Source organism: Salmo salar, chromosome 14 (genome assembly GCF_965601325.2).
Source record: "Salmo salar chromosome 14, fSalSal1, whole genome shotgun sequence".
Taxonomy (NCBI): domain Eukaryota; kingdom Metazoa; phylum Chordata; class Actinopteri; order Salmoniformes; family Salmonidae; genus Salmo; species Salmo salar.
Genome location: NC_138304.1, coordinates 30,816,102 through 30,834,382, shown reverse-complemented (window position 1 = coordinate 30,834,382; position 18,281 = coordinate 30,816,102). Strand labels below are relative to the sequence as shown.

General features: G+C 41.2%; 1 protein-coding gene across 1 annotated transcript in view; it reads left to right on the top strand.

Annotated features, from left to right (window-relative positions):
- The window catches only part of LOC106569171 (cadherin-2), a 114,436-nt gene that overhangs the window by 93,411 nt on the left and 2,744 nt on the right, over positions 1-18,281 (top strand). The window contains exon 15 of the mRNA XM_014140224.3: positions 13,819-13,983. Within this exon, the coding sequence (XP_013995699.1) occupies positions 13,819-13,983 (165 nt within the window). The remainder of the gene's footprint in view (positions 1-13,818; positions 13,984-18,281) is intronic.

Here is an 18,281-nt window from a genome sequence, read left to right as displayed (position 1 = left end):
AGCTGTGAGTCTTTCTGGGTAAGTCTCTAACAGCTTTCCAAAAAGGAAAGAGGGATTTGCCCATTTTTCTTTAAAAAATTCTTCATTACTAGACAACCATTTTCAGGTCCTACCAAAGATTTTCAAGTAGATTTAAGCCAAAACTATAACTCAGCCACTCAGGAACATTCACTGTTTCTTGGTAAGCAACTTCAGTGTAGATTTGGCCTTGTGTTTTAGGTTATTGTCCTGCTGAAAGCTGAATTCATCTCACAGTTTCTGGTGTAAAGCAGACTGAACCAGGTTTTCCTCTAGGATTTTGCCTGTGCTTAGCTTCATTCTGCTTCTTTTTCATCCTGAAAAACTCCTCAGTCCATAACGATTACAAGCATACCTATAACATGATGCAGCCACCACTATGCTTGAAAATATGGAGAGTGGTACTCAGTAATGTGTTGTATTTGATTTGCCCCAAATATAACACTTCGTGTTTAGGACAAAAGGTTAGTTGCTTTGCCATATTTTTGGGGAGTTTGACTTTAGTGCCTTGTTGCAAACAGGATGCATGCTTTGGAATATATTTATTTTTCACAGGGTTCCATATTTTACCTCTGTCAATTAGGTTAGTATTGTGGAATAACTGCAATGTTGTTGATCCTTCCTCGGTTTTCATTATCGTGACACCATTCATATCACCAACATGGATACTTGTTAAAGAAGAGATGGAGAGGGAGAGAGGGACAGAGACACTTAACATTGCCACATTCAGAAACTACTCTCACCTACAATAACCATATATATTTTGCACACGAACCGCAGCCCGGTTCTGTTGTGCATGTGTGTTTATGCATGCACAAGCGCACATGCCAAGGGCAAGAAAACCAAGTAGCCTGGTAGGCTGCAACCTGGGCAGAGTGAGTCTGACGTCATCAGATAATTTCCATGTCATTGACCGTGTGTCAATAAGAATCGGTGCCGACCTCAACCCATATGCCAAGGGGACCTTTAGTGGTTTTACTACAAGTCAATGTTTCTTATACCATTGTAGTGATGATAGGTATGAAGGAGTCTATTTCATAGCTATGTTATCCACGGAGGAGCTAACCTCATGATGGAACCGGGCCATCCCAGTTTGGGAATAACTGGTCTAGGGTATCCGGGATGATGCTATTGATGTGAGCCATGACCAGTCTTTCAAAGCACTTCATGGCTACCAATGTGAGTGCTACGGGGCGGTAATCATTTAGGCAGGTTACCTTCGCTTTCTTGGGCTCTGGGACTATGGTGGTCTGTTTGAAACATGTAGGCATTACAGTCTCAGTCAGGGAGAGGTTGAAAATGTCAGTGAAGACACTTGCCAGTTGGTCCGCGCATGCTTTGAGTACACGTCCTGGAAATCCATCTGGCCCTACGGCTTTGTGAATGTTGACCTGTTTAAAGGTCTTGCTCACATCGGCTACTGAGAGCATTATCACGCAGTCGTCCGGAACAGCTGGTGCTCTCATACATGCCTCAGTGTTGCTTGCCTCGAAGCGAGCATAAAAGGCATTTAGCTCGTCTGGTAGGCTTGCGTCACTGGGCAGCTCGCGGCTGGGTTTCCCTTTGTAGTCCGTAAGAGTTTTCAAGCCCTGCCACATCCGACGAGCGTCAGAGCTGGTGTAGTAGGATTCAATCTTAATCCTGCATTGATGCTTTGCCTGTTTGATGGTTCGTCGGAGGGCATAGCGGAATGTCTTATAAGCGTACGGATTAGTGTCCTGCCCCTTGAAAGCCTTTAGCTCGATGCGGATGTTACCTGTAATCCATGGCTTCTGGATGGGATAAGTACGTACAGTCACCGTGGAGATGACGTCGTCAATGCACTTATTGATGAAGCCGATAATTGATACTCCTCATTGCCATTGGATGATTCCCGGAACATATTCCAGTCTGTAATAACAAAACAGTCCTGTAGAGTAGCATCCATGTCATCTTACCACTTTCATATTGAGCAAGTCACTGGTACTTCCTGCTTCAGTTTTTGCTTGTAAGCAGGAATCAGGAGGATGGAATTTTGGTCAGATTTGCAAAATGGAGGGCGGGGGAGAGCTTTGTATGCATCTCTGTGTGTGGAGTAAAGGTGCTCTAGAGGTTTTTTTCCTCTGGTTGCACATGTGACATGCTGGTGGAAATGAGGTATAAACGGATTTAAGTTTGCCTGCATTAAAGTCCCCGGCCACTAGGAGCGCCGCTTCTGGATGAGCATTTTCTTGTTTGCTTATGGCCTTATACAGCTGGTTGTGTGCGGTCTTAATGCCAAAATCGGTTTGTGGTGGTAAATAGACAGCTACGAATAATATAGATGAGAACTCTCTTGGTAAGTAGTGTGGACTACAGCTTATCATAAGGTACTCTACCTCAGGCGAGCAATACCTCGAGGCTTCTTTAATATTAGACACCGTGCACCAACTGTTATTGACAAATAGACACACAACCCCACACTTCGTCTTACCAGACATAGCTTCTCTGTCCTGCTGTTGCATGGAAAATCCCACCAGCTCTTTGAACAACAATAAGTCGTTGTTCAAACACGACTCGGTGAAACATAAGATATTACAGTTTTTAATGTCCCGTTGGTAAGATAATCTTGATCGTATATCATCCATTTTATTTTCCAATGATTGCACGTTGGCCAATAGAATGTATGGCAGTGGGGGTTTACTCACTCGCCGACGAATTCTCAGAAGGCAGCCCGACCTCCGTTACCCTTTTTCTCCATCTTTTCTTCACGCAAATGACAGGGATTTGGGCCCGTTGCCGAGAAAGCAGTATATCCTTCATGTCGGACTCGTTAACCTGTTACGGCTAGGGGTTCCGCTAGCGGAACGTTTCGACAAGATCCAGGGAAATTGCAGAGCGCGAAATTCCCAACAAATTATTAGAAATATTTAACTTTCATACATTCACAAGTGCAATACACAAAATTAAAGCTTAACTTCTTGTTCATCTAGCCACCGTGTCAGATTTCAAAAAGGCTTTACGGCGAAAGCAAACCATGCGATTATCTGAGGACAGCACCCCATCAAACAAACACATGACAATCATATTTCAAACTGCCAGGCGCGACACAAAACTCAGAAATAACGATATAATTCATGCCTTACATTTGAAGAGCTTCTTCTGTTGGCACTCCAATATGTCCCATAAACATCACAAATGGTCCTTTTGTTGGATTAATTCCATCATTATATCTCCAAAATGTCAATTTATTTGGCGCGTTTGATTGAGAAAAACATCGGTTCCAACTCGCCCAACATGACTACAAAATATCTAATAAGTTACCTGTAAACTTTGTCCAAACATTTCAAACAACTTTCCTAATCCAACTTTAGATATTTTAAAACGTTAATAATCGATCAAATTTAAGATGGGATAAACTGTGATCAATAGCAGATCAAATGAAAGTAGAGCAAGCTTCAGGATGCGCACCCCAAACAAAACAGTCCACTTGGCTATAAACCCAGAAAGGATATGGTTACTTCTTCATTTCTCAAAGGAAAAACATCAACCAATTTCTAAAGACTGTAGAAATCTAGTGGAAGCCATATGAACTGCAACCAGATGCCTCAGAAATCTTGATTCACATAGAAACCCATTGAAAACACAGCCACCTCAAAAACAAATTCTCCTGGATGGTTTGTCCTCGGGGTTTCGCCTGCCAACTAAGTTCTGTTATACTCACAGACATCATTTTAACAGTTTTAGAAATTTAGTTTTGCGTAGTCGTTTTGCACATGTTACTGTTGTAGACAGATGAACTTGTCATGTGTCTATTCGACTTACGCATCAACGGGTAAACGGGTAAGGCGTTCTCTATGTCTTCTATGAACGTCTCAGTGTCGTTTGGCTTCCCTGGAACGGGGTCAAAGTTGCAGAAGTTTTTGATGATTTTGTCAAGGCGTTGGCTTGATCCTGTGGGGAATAATGGACCGAAAGGCCACGAGGAGAAGCCAAGCTTTGGCTTTGTTGGTGAAGATGCGCCGTATTGCACTGTGCCGAAGTCTGAAACCTTCTGCCGTCTTCACTCCTTTGTGTACCAAGCTCCAGTTGTGAGCTTGGAAGTGAGTTTATTAACCACTCTTAAATCATTTCCCACACACAGACTGTGCCTGTATTTAGTTTTCAAGCTAGTGAGGGCCGAGAATCCACTCTCACATACAGTTGAAGTCGAACGTTTACATAGTCATTTAAACTTGTTTTTAAACCACTCCACAAATTTCTTGTTAACAAACTATAGTTTTGGCAAGACGGTTAGGACATCTACTTTGTGCATTACACAAGTAATTTTTCCAACAATTGTTTACAAATAGACTATTTCACTTATAATTCACTGTATCACAATTCCAGTGGCTCAGACGTTTACATACACTAAATTGACAGTGCCTTTAAACAGCTTGGAAAATTCCAGAAAATTATGCCATGGCTTTAGAAGCTTCTGATAGGCTAATTGACATAATTTGTGTCAATTGGAGGTGTACCTGTGGATGTATTTCAAGGTCTACCTTCAAACTCTGTGCTTCTTTGCTTGACATCATGGGAAAATCAAAATAAATCAGCCAAGACCTCAGAAAAAAAATAGTAGACCTCCACAAGTCTGGATCATACTTGGGAACAATTACGAAATGCCTGAAGGTACCACGTTTATCTGGACAAACAATAGTACGCAAGTATATACACCATGGGAAAACGTAGCCGCTCAGGAAGGAGACGCGTTCTGTCTCCTAGAGATGACCGTACTTTGGTGCAAAAAGTGCAAATCAATCCCAGAACAACAGCAAAGGACCTTGTGAAGATGCTGGAAGAAACAGGCACAAAAGTATCTATATCCACAGTAAAAAGGGGCTGATGTCAACATAACCTGAAAGGCCGCTCAGCAAGGAAGAAGTCACTGCTCCAAAACCGCCATAAAAAAGCCAGACTACGGTTTGCAAATGCACATGAGGACAAAGATCGTACTTTTTGGAGAAATGTCCTCTGGTCTGATGAAACAAAAATAGAACTGTTTGCTCATAATGACCATCGTTATGTTTGGAGGAAAAAGGGGGAGGCTTGCACCATCCCAACCGTGAAGCATGGGGGTGGCAGCATCATGTTGTGGGGGTGCTTTGCTGCAGGAGGGACTGGCGCACTTCACAAAATATTTGGCATCATGAAGGAGAGAAAATGATTTGGATATATTGAAGCAACATCTCAAGACATCAGTCAAGAAGTTAAAGCATGGTCGCAAATGGGTGTTCCAAATTGGCAATGACCCCAAGCATACTTCCAAAGTTGTGGCAAAATGACTTAATGACAACAAAGTCAAGGTATTGGAGAGGCCATCACAAAGCCCTGACCTCAATCCCATAGAACATTTGTGGGCAGATCTGAAAAAGCGTGTGCGAGCATGGAGGCCTGCAAACCTGACTCAGTTACACCAGCTCTGTCAGGAGGAATGGGCCAAAATTCACCCAACTTATTGTGGGAAGCTTGTGGAAACTACACGAAACATTTGACCCAAGTTAACTCTTGAAGCGCTCGTCCCGCATGCGGGATCAACATCCAGCGAAAAACCATATCGCCATATTCATAACCGAACCATAACAAAATTTAATATTTTTTTTCTTCTCAAATATAGGACTATTTTATACCGTTTTATAGATACACCTCTCCTGAATCGAACCACATTGTCCGATTTCAAAAAGGCTTTACAGCAAAAGCAAAACATTAGATTATGTTAGAGGAGTGTATCGTCAAAGTAGCCACATCGCCATTTTCCGACCAACCACATGCATCACAAATAACCAAAAAACAGCTAAATGCAGCACTAACCTTTGACAATCTTCATCATATGACACTCCTAGGACATCATGTTACACAATACATGCATTCTTTTGTTTGATAAAGTTCATATTTATATATAAAAACAGCATTTTACATCGGCGCGTGACGTTGAGAAACTATTTTCCCTTAAATGCATCTGGTGAAACAGCACTACAATTTACTAAATTACTATTCGAAAACATTTTTAAAATGTAATATTGTCATTCAAAGAATTATAGATTAACATCTCGTGAAAGCACCCGCATTGCCAGATTTAAAAATAACTTTACTGGGAAATCACACTTTGCAATAAAAGGGGAGGCTAGCGATACAGGTCAGCCCCATCAAGGAACAATCGAATATCAAATCTACTCTTGTATACTATTGTAAATATTCCCTTACCTTTGATTATCTTCATCAGAAAGCACTTCCAGGAATCCCAGGTCCACAAATGTAGGTTTGTTCGAAAAAGTTAATAATTTATGTCCAAATAGCTTCTTCTTGTTAGCGCGTTCCGAAGGCTACTCAAAATGTACCGTAGTGCGCGGGACTTCTCGTCACGAATGTGCAGAAAATATATATTTAAGTTCGTTCAAACATGTCAAACGTTGTATAACATAAATATTTATGGCCTTTTTCAACCAGAGCTTGAATAATATTCAAGGGGGACGATTGCATTGTCTTTCTAAACATTTCGAAAGGGGAGGGTAGCCAGGGGGGCCCGCGTCATAATGGTAATGGCCCTCCCCCTATGACCAAGTTCCACAGCCTCTCATTCGGTCAGTTTGTACCGTAGAAGACTCAAACCACTTTGTAAAGACTGGGGACATCTAGTGGAACCCATAGGAAGTGCTCAATGAATCCTAACTCACGGTGTGTTTTATAGGCAAAGGGCTGAAGTTGAGTCCACAAATCAGATTTCCACTTCCTGTTAGGATCTGTCTCGGGGTTTTGACTGCCATATGAGTTCTGTTATACTCACAGACACCATTCAAACAGTTTTAGAAACTTTGGGGTGTTTTCTATCCACATCTACTAATTATATGCATATCCTAGCTTCTGAGTTTGAGTAGGAGGCCGTTTAAAATGGGCACGTATTTCTTTCAAAAAACGCTGTAGCGCCCCCTATCCTTGGCGTGCGTCAAGAGGTTAACCTCTCTAGGGGAGGTGGGACGAAATCGTCCCACACTATTCAACAGCCAGTGACAAATCAGAGCGCCAAATTTAAAACCACAAAATGTCATAATTTAAAGTTCTCAAACATAGGACTATTTTACACCATTTTATAGATACACTTCTACTGAATCGAACCACGTTGTCCGATTTCAAAAAGGCTTTACAGCGAAAGCAAAACATTAGATTATGTTAGGAGAGTACATAGACACAAAAAACCACACAGCCATTTCCAAGCAACTACCATGCATCACAAATACCCTTAAACACAGCTAAATGCAGCACTAACCTTTGATGATCTTCATCAGATGACACTCCTAGGACATTATGTTAGACAATACATGCATTTTTTGTTCTATCAAGTTCATATTTATATCCAAAACCCCCATTTTACATTGGCGCTTGACGTTTAGAAAATATGTTTCCTCCAAAACTGCCGGTGATCAGCACGATTTACAAAAATACTATTCATAAACCTTGATAAAATATTAAACTGTTATTCAAAGAATTATAGATAAACATCTCCTGAATCCAACCACGTTGTCCGATTTCAAAATAACTTCACGTGGAAAGCACACTTTGCAATAATCTGAGTACTGCGCTCAGAAAAAGACATCAAGCAATACAGATAGCCGCCATTTTGGAGTCATCTAAAAGCATAAATAAAACTAAAAATATTCGCTTACCTTTAGTAATCTTCATCAGATGGCACTTCCAGGAATCCCAGGTCCACAATAAATGTTGTTTTGTTCGATAAACTCCATAATGTATGTCCAAATAGCTCCTTGTTGTTCGCGCGTTCAGTTCAGCTACTCCAAATGTAGGACGTGCGAGGAAATGTCACGAAGAAAAGTCGATTTACGTTCGTTCAAAGATGTCAAACGTTGTAAAGCATCAATCTTTAGGGCCTTTAGAACGTGAAGATTCAGTAATATTCCAACCGGATGAAACCAGTGTTTTGAAAAACATTTTGGAACGTGGAGCTACCTCTCGCGTGAACGCGCTTCTCATTCCCGGGGTCACCAACTTCTCAGCCTTCTCATTCGGTCTCTGTTCATCATAGACGACTCAAACAACTCTTTAAAGACTGTTGACATCTAGTGGAAGCCTTAGGAAGTGCAAAATGAACCCTAACTCACTGTGTGTTCGATTGGCAATGACTTGAAAGGACTACAAGCACCAGAATTCTCACTTCCTGGTTAGATTTTTCTCAGGTTTTTGCCTGCCATATGAGTTATATTATACTCACAGACACCATTCAAACAGTTTTAGAAACTTTATAGTGTTTTCTATCAAAATCTAATTATATGCATATTCTAGTTTCTGGGCAGGAGTAGTAACCAGATTAAATCGGGTACGTTTTCTATCCGGCCGTGAAAATACTGCCCCCTATCCCAAAGAAGTTAATGGTATCTGTTGCTTTTATACACGTCTACTACTACTACTCGAAAGTCGTCTTAATTCTTGCTCAAATAACTTCAGTGGAGACGGCACGGTGACCACAATTGGTTGTTTTTCAAATCCATCAGTGGGAAAAAATTATCCATCAAGTCTGCTCCGAGTAGCAGGTGTTCAATGTCGAGGCTGGTAACATACACAGGGTGAAAAAGCGATACATTTTGGAAGTCTAGTTTCAGCATGAGTCACATTGTGAGCGGCGAGGAAGTTAACCTCTTACATCTAGATGTTCTGCTAGCGGAACACCGCTCCAATATCCAATGATAGGGCGTGGCGCGAATTACAAATTCCTCAAAAATCCCAAAACTTCAATTTTTCAAACATATGACTATTTTACACCATTTTAAAGACAAGACTCTCCTTTATCTAACCACATTGTCCGATTTCAAAAAGGCTTTACAACGAAAGCAAAACATTAGATTATGTCAGGAGAGTACCCAGCCAGAAATAATCACACACCCATTTTTAAAGCCAGCATATATGTCACAAAAAACAAAACCACAGCTAAATGCAGCACTAACCTTTGATGATCTTCATCAGATGACACTCCTAGGACATTATGTTATACAATACATGCGTGTTTTGTTCAATCAAGTTCATATTTATATCAAAAACCAGCTTTTTACATTACCATGTGACGTTCAGAACTAGCATACCCACCGAAACTTCCGGTGAATTTACTAAATTACTCACGATAAACGTTCACAAAAAACATAACAATTATTTTAAGAATTATAGATACAGAACTCCTTTATGCAATCGCTATGTCAGATTTTAAAATAGCTTTTCGGTGAAAGCACATTTTGCAATATCCTGAGTAGATAGCCCGGCCATCATGGCTAGCTATTTTGACACCCACCAAGTTTGGCACTCACCAAACTCAGATTTACTATAAGAAAAATTGGATTACCTTTGCTGTTCTTCGTCAGAATGCACTCCCAGGACTTGTACTTTACACCCAATGTTGTTTTGGTTCCAAATAATCCATAGTTATATCCAAATAGCGGCGTTTTGTTCTTGCGTTCAAGACACTATCCGAAGGGTGACACGCCGGCGCGTATCGTGACCAAAAATGTCTAAATATTCCATTACCGTACTTCGAAGCATGTCAAACGCTGTTTAAAATAAATTTTTATGCGATTTTTCTCGTAAAATGCCGATAATATTCCGACCAGGAGACGTTGTTTTCGTTCAAAGACTGAAAATGTAAAATGGACTCTTCACGCGCACGCCCGTTTCATTGTTCTCAGATCGACCACTATCCAAATGCGCTACTGTTTTTCAGCCAGGGACTGCAGAGTCATCATTCCCCGTTCTGGCGCCTTCTGAGAGCCTATGGGAGCCTTAGAAAATGTCACGTTACAGCAGAGATCCTCTATTTTCCATAAAGAGGCTATAGAAGGCCAAGAAATGGTCAGAGAGGGCCTTCCTGTATGCAATCTTCTCAGGTTTTGGCCTGCCATATGAGTTCTGTTATACTCACAGACACATTCAAACAGTTTTAGAGACCTTAGGGTGTTTTCTATCCAAATCAAACAATTATATGCATATTCTAGTTTCTGGGCAGGAGTAATAACCAGATTAAATTGGGTACTTTTTTTATCCGGCCGTGCAAATACTGCCCCCTATCCTAAACAGGTTAAGTGAAAGCTCGAAGTTTAGTTCTGCATCGTACCGTTTTTAACCAACGTTTAGCTGGGTTCACAGTCCTTTTGAGATCACTGAACAATGTTTGAGAGATGAGTGATATTGTCGTGCCATAATTAATTAGCGCATCACAGGTTAAGCAGTCCTCTATGACGGTTTCCAGGCAGCGACTTTCACAGTTGCCTTTTGTAGTTATATTCCCCACAAAGTCGAGTGATTGTTCACAATGGCGTGATGTGTCATTTGTGTTCATGGTGAAAACAGATCGACTTATCGGAGTTCGAGTAGAATTGGCTATTGCAATGTTGTTTACCTTGTGTGTTACAACCTTTGTATCAAAGTCTATTGTCAAAGCCTGTGGGCTTGTTTCTGGATCAAGCAGGCACTGGATTGGGTATCAAGTGAGAGCGGGGGTTATTGGATTGTTTATGTCCTCGCTAATGGTGTTAATTCCGGCGGGCCTGTTCTCCACCAATTCTATGCCTAGTCATGGCGACTTATCTTTTTCCTCCTTCTCAATTTTTTTGCCGCTTCTGTACTTCTCTTAGCAGATCTTTTAGAGAGTATTGGTTTATGTTTTTAGCATCATTGAACGCTTTGGTACCCTTGTGCCCTGACACTTTGTGTGGGTTGATTGTAGCGGTAGTCGTTGCACTGGCGACATTCTTTATAGTTATTTTGACCAGGGTGGTTATTAGTGTCGTGATTTTGTGGTAGATACCCTTTTTGTGCATCATCTCTCACCGCTCCTGAGTCAGAATGGTGCCGGAGGGGATGGCTGCCATTTTACGTGCTCCTAACCAACTGTCCTATTTTGTTAGTTTTTTAAAACTTATTTTGTACATAATGTTGCTGCTACCATCTCTTATGACTGAAAATAACTTCTGGACATCAGAACAGTGATTACTCACCTCGAACTGGAAGATTTTTTCTTTAAACAATTTAAAGGCAATGCTACCAAATACTAATTGAGTGTATGTAAACTTCTGACCCACTGGGAATGTGATGAAAGAAATAAAAACTGAAAGAAATAATTTTCTCTACTATTATTCTGACATTTCATATTCTTAAAATAAAGTGGTGATCCTATCTGACCTAAGACAGGGAATTTTTACTAGGATTAAATGTCAGGAATTGTGAAAAACGGAGTTTAAATGTATTTGGTTAAGGTGTATGTAAACTTCCGACTTCAACTATATGTAGTGTGTATACTTTCCAAGTTACAGTATTTCCTTTATAACATTTTTAATGACATCACTTAATAACAAACATGACATTAGTGTTATATAGATCGCCTTTGACTATTCCCCACATTCTACGTTCAAAATATTGTTCCAGTATTCACTTTTGATCGTGTTAGAGTTTCAGCGGGAAAAGGTCTGTTGAGACTAAGCACATTGCTTTTGTGAATTTTGAGAGCACAGGCCTAGATCTTCTCCCTTGATTTACAACATGGCGTGAGTGTCAATCCCGACTAGTTCTATCCTACCCTCTCTACTGGTGAAAGGGGGTCTGATTGAAGTTAGTCATTGCAAACCTGACCTGACGTATTTGGATTCTCATGGTCAGTCATGACACTGTTTTACTCACCATTGGCCTCATGGTGAAATCCCAGAGTGGATTCCTTTCTCTCCGGCAACTGAGTTAGGAAGGACGCCTGTATCTTTGTAGTGACTGGGTGTATTGATACACCATCCAAAGTGTAATAACTTGTATTTTTGACCCATCTACCAATAGGTTCTCTTCTTTGCGAGGTATTGGAAAATCTTCCTGGTCTTTGTGGTTGAATCTGTGTTTGATATTCACTGCTCGACTGAGGGACCTTACAGATAATTGTATATGTGGAGTACAGAGATAAGGTAGTCATTCAAAAATTAAGTTAAACACTATTATTTCACACAGAGTGAGTCCATGCAACTTATTAAGTGACTTGTGTGGTGGAAATTCTAACCAAGTGAGAGAGACTTTGTTATTTCTTCAAACAATCATACTTTAATATTGATTATTTATTGCAATAATGGAGCTGGTCAACGACCACCTGTAGTTGACCGTTGAGAGCCCAGTGAGCAGAACTGTGCCACTGCATTTTATAATTAAGACACATCCTTCTGAATACGTGACAAACAACAGATGTCTGGAATGGGTGAAAAGGTTAGGATTTGTATAAAATAAATGAATAATTCACATCAGGTAGTATCTACTGTGAAGACTATTTTCATTGTATAGAAACCAGGGTTTGGCCTCCAAGACGAGGTTCTTCTCATCAGCTATCCATGCCAGAGCCATCTCTTCCCTGCTACCTCAGAGTACACAAACACCAACTCATTCTATGGAATGCAGGCTGAAGGTTGTATTACCAAGCTATCATAAATCCATTGCCAGCCCAACTCAGTCCACACAGACACAGATGAGAGAGTACTGAGAAACCTTATTTGATGCAAAACAGTATTATAACATAATCTTGTAATTTTCTACCATACTTGTTAAGCAAATTTTTACTCTTGAACTTATTTAGGTTTGCCATAACAAAGGGATTGAATACTTATTAACTCAAGACATTTCAGGTTTTCATTTTTTATTAATATGTAATTTGACATTATGGGGTATTGTGTGTAGGCCAGTAAAAAAATCTCAATTTAATCCATTTTAAATCCAGGCTGTAACACAACAAAATGTTGAAAAAGTCAAGGGGTGTGAATACTTTCTGAAGGCACTGTATGTGTTTAAATGGTCCATCTTTAATCATGCAAATGTTCGCATGTGTGTGTGTGCGTTCGTGTGTGTGTTTGTTTGCGTGCGCGTGTGTGTGTGTGTGTGTGTGTGTGTGTGTGTGTGTGTGTGTGTGTGTGTGTGTGTGTGTGTGTGTGTGTGCGAGCGTGTGTGTGCGAGCATGTGCGAGCGTGTAAATGTGCATAGTTGTATGTGCAAGTAAGCAGGGACAATTTTGAAGGGGGATATTAGAGATGGATGGATTACCGAAAATCTGCTGAGGGACAATCCATCATACACGCTTATTAAACACACAGCTATTTTCCCATGACATTCTCTCCATCATATCTTCTCTGATAGCATATCAGTCCAGCTCCTCACTGCTGTCTTCTCATCCACATCACAACTCTCTCTCTCTCGCTCTCTCTCTCGACACTGCACAAACCAAACAAGCCAGTCAGGTTGCCTTGGCAATGTTAATAGGATAATTAATGGCTTATGCATATCCGCTATTCCGTGCCTAGGGCTTGATTACAGCAGAACAGTTTCCTGCGCACCCTTCCAGAAGAACACCTCTCTATTGCAACTGGCTTGTTGACTGATGCTCTGTTTCTTAGCCTTGACCTTCTTGTTAAAAGCAGCCAACTGTCTAAGTGATGTTTACAAACAGTCTAAAGTCCACCCATTGATAGGTTTCTTTAGCTCTAATGTTACAAGGTCGCTCATGATAATGGCTGGAGTGGAGAAAATGGAATGGCATAAAACACATATAAACCATGTGTTTGATGTATTTGATACCATTCCACTGATTCCACTCCAGCCATTACCATGAGCCTGTCCTCCCCAATTAAGGTGCCACCAACCTCCTGTGGTGTGTATGGATCCGAGTCTGGGTCCGGTTGGGGGGGTTCTGCCCATGCCAAGCTCCTCTCCCCAGCTCTGTGAGGATATACACTTATCTCTGGCTCCTTGCTGACTCCCATCTGCCTCTCCTCTCACCCTCCCCTCAAGGATTACGACTTGAGCCAGCTCCAGCAGCCCGACACGATAGAGCCTGATGCCATCAAGCCCGTGGGGATACGGCGTATGGACGAGAGGCCACTGCACCCCGAGCCCCAGTACCCTATAAGGTCAGCAGCCCCACACCCAGGGGACATCGGAGACTTCATCAACGAGGTAAAAAAACAAACATCTAGAGTAATGCAACAGGGAGAGGAAATTGCCTCCCTCTCAAAGTCCATTGATTTCATTCAATTGTCAATTTAATTAAATTAAGCGAATGCTTCGAAATAAAGGAAAACAGAGGTAGATGGTGCAGGCTTCACTTTTGAATTTCGTTGAGGTTAAATTAGCAAGCTCTTTCCCTGTACTCATGGAAGTATTGATTGAAACAAAAGCAGACACATGCCTTAATTTTGCTGGACCCCAGGAAGAGTAGCTGCTTCCTCGGCAGAAGCTAATATGGATCCATAATAAATACAAATAGTATCTGTATTATTGACTGTATGTTTTGTTTATTCCATGTGTAACTCTGTGTTGTTGTATGTGTCGAATTGCTACGCTTTATCTTGGCCAGGTCGCAGTTGCAAATGAGAACTTGTTCTCAACTAGCCTACCTGGTTAAATAAAGGTAATAAATAAAATAATAAATAAAATAAAATAAAAAATACAAACATGAAAGGTTAATGAATTTCATGAATAAACTTTCCCTTTTGATTTTAAAATTACATAAATATAGCTAGGTTTCGATCTAATTGGCAATAGATTTTCATGCAAATATTCTAAAATCCGCATAAAAACAACTTGCATTCTCTCACCAGAGATGTGTTTCCATCAAATTGACTTGTTGCAGATAAATGGCTGTGCGTGATGACGTAGTGCACATAATAATACCTTTTCTGGTCAAATTCCCATGTACCGAATAAAAAATACAAGTGAAATGGGTTTCCATTGCATTTGAACTCTGTTGATGGTTTTATCACAAAAAATGTTGCATTATATAGTGTGCCCACTCTGGTATTGGCACGGGCACTCTAGCCAACAGCGCAGATAGAGTGCAGATAGAGTCCACGTATAGCCTACATGATGAGATATTTGTACTTGTCAAACTTCAGCCAGGCATCGATTATCATGTCACCCGAATAAGACCCTCAATTTTTATTGGAAAGGAGCATCAAGCATCACCTTGCACTTTCACCACCCTGTGAAGTTCCTCATAACTTATTTAATCTGTAGCCTAATAAACTGCATGGTTTCCCAACAAGTCGTAGTGGGAAGACCACATAACATCACCAATATTTGCGCATAAAAAGGTTTCCACCGACATTTCTCGCATTAATTAATTTTACCGACACAAAATGATCCCACCTTGTCTAGCATTGTTTTGTTGACATTTGGAAAGGCCTGTCATTACATTTTTTATCTGACATGTACTTTACTTGCATAAAAAGTTTGATGGAAACCTCACTTTTTTTTCATTGATAAAACTTCACTATTTATAATGTGTCCAATATAAATGAGCTAAATCCACATGTTATTATGAGTATTCAAAGAGTTCACTTGTAGATCATTTTATTTTTCTCTTAGCCGTGTAGCATGGGATGGAGTTAGCTTTAGACGTCGCTCTGTAGATATCTAGTGTGATGAGAAAGAGAAGCACATTGGCTTTCCATAGAGGCACCCTGTTCTGTTCAACATGGCCTCGCTTGCCTCAGGCCACCATTGAGTCTAGCGGGGGAATTTATAATGAAAAAGACAGTCATGTATTCTTCACCAGCTCCAACAGACAATACTTTCACAGTATTACAAAGTGAGTTCTCTCCCTCTCCCAGTTTTTGGCCTATTCCCATGTTTTTAGATTAGAACTTGCCCTTTCAGCTCAGCTTCCCCTACTCACTCTATATCTCTCCCATTCCCCCTCCTTCGCTCTCTCGCTCTCTCAGAAAAGTCCTGAATACACTTAATGCTCCTGTCAGCTCAATTTATATAGAGTGAGTTTGAGTGTTTTGCCCAGTGAGCAAAAAAAAGTTGCAAAACTGAGCAACTTGTTGGAGCAGAGAAAAGTCTGGTGGTTAATGTATTCTTTCTATACAAGGACAGGAAGATGTTGTGGTCCGGAGCATCCTGACCCAGACATCCACATTACAGGCAGTACATGTCAGCCTGTTTCCCATAACACACACACACACACATAGGCGGTCATGGTAGATTCTATCCACTACACCCTGCTGGCAGCTGGTTTATGCCTTGTCGTCATTGGGGTTGGAATCTGACCTGGCTGCCCAGGGAGAGGGGGTGGAGGGGGGTGAGGGTGGGGTTACGGGTCTGGGCTCAAAGTCTGGAGTGTGCACATAACCCCATGCCTACAGAGCCTTTGGCAGTTAATTCAAAAAGGGGGAGTTAAAATTGAAGCATAGGTCTCAAATCCTCCTAAGAATTTAGCCTCTCGGAGTGGCCAACAATAGTCTATTATTCAGCTTTTAGTCTGTTCCCGCTCAGGGAGGTAATGTCTGGGAAATCAGCCTCACCATACACATAACCGTTTGTTGGCCACATGTGCTGGACCAAAAGTTCACACAGTTTTAGATTTAAGATGTAGATGTTATTGAGAGGAAAGTTTTTCCATTCAACATTTCAGCTGGTGAAATGAACAGAGAAACTTGCTACTGCAATTGTTTTTATTTCACCTTTATTTAACCAGGTAGGCTAGTTGAGAACAAGTTCTCATTTACAACTGCGTCCTGGCCAAGATAAAGCAAAGCAGTGAAACACAAACAACAACAGACAGTTACACATGGAATAAACAAACATAAAGTCAATAATACAATAGAAAAAGTATATATTCATTGTGTGCAAATGAGGTAGGATAAGGGATATAAGGCAATAAATAGGCCATAGTGGCAAAATAATTACAATATAGCAATTAAACACTGGAGTGATAGATGTGCAGAAGATGAGTGTGCAAGTAGAGATACTGGGGTGCAAAGGAGCAAAAATAAATAACAGTATGGGGATGAGGGAGTTGGATGGGCTATTTACAGATGGGCTATGTACAGGTGCAGTGATCTGTGAGCTGCTCTGACAGCTGGTGCTTAAAGCTAGTGAGGGAGATATGAGTCTCCAGCTTCAGTGATTTTTGCAGTTCGTTCCAATCATTGGCAGCAGAGAACTGGAAGGAAAGGTGGCCGAAGGAGGAATTGGCTTTGGGGGTGACCAGTGAAATATATCTGCTGGAGGGCGTGCTATGGGTGGCTGCTGCTATGGTGACCAGTGAGCTGAGACAAGGCAGGGCTTTACCTAGCAAAGACTTATAGAAGACCTGGAGCCAGTGGGTTTGGCGACGAATATGAAGCGAGGGCCAGCCAACGAGAGCATACAGATCGCAGTGGTGGGTAGTATATGGGGCTTTGGTGACAAAATGGACGGCACTGTGATAGACTGCAACCAATTTGCTGAGTAGAGTGTTGGAGGCTATTTTGTAAATGACATTGCCGAAGTCAAGGATTGGTAGGATAGTCAGTTTTACGAGGGTATGTTTGGCAGCATGAGTGAAGGATGCTTTGTTGCGAAATAGGAAGCCAATTCTAGATTTAATTTTGGATTGGAGATGCTTAATGTGAGTCTGGAAGAAGAGTTTACAGTCTAACCAGACACCTAGGTATTTGTAGTTGTCCACATTTCCTAAATCAGAACCGTCCAGAGTAGTGATGCTGGACGGGCTTGCAGGTGTGGGCAGCGATTGGTTGAAGAGCATGCATTTAGTTTTACTTGCATTTAAGAGCAGTTGGAGGCCATGGAAGGAGAGTTGTATGGCATTGAAGCTCGTCTGGAGGTTGGTTATCACACAATGCCCAAAGAAGGGCCAGAAGTATACAGAATGGTGTCATCTGCGTAGAGGTGGATCAGAGAATCACCAGCAGCAAGAGCGACATCATTGATGTATAAAGAGAAAAGAGTCGGTCCGAGACTGCCAGAGGTCCAGACAACAGGCCCTCTGATTTGACACACTGAACTCTGTCAGAGAAGTAGTTGGTGAACCAGGCGAGGCAGTCATTCTCTATAATCTCTGAATAGGATGTTATTCAATTCAATCAGAGACCTTTATTGTGAGCAGTGGAACAAAAGAGAAAGTCAGGGTAGACATGGAAAGACACTACAGCACAATGTTTTCTTAAAATGGACTATTGTCTCTCTCACACAGTGGATGATTCAATCTTGGTGGAATTAGGCGGATGAAGCTTTGTGATTGGCTTACTTTGTCACACTGCCAGTGGGGTGGTGGTTATGTCGGATGTTGCTCTATCCACCGGACCAGTGATGGCAGTAATTGTAATGAACGATCCCTCTGTCATATTTCCCACCAAGTGATCAGCGCCACAGCCCTGAGCAAACATTTAGCGAAGGCTAACAAGTGGAAAATAATCACTGAGCGTCGAGGCACTTTGTTTCAATCTATCCCTTATTTGAGAGAGAGT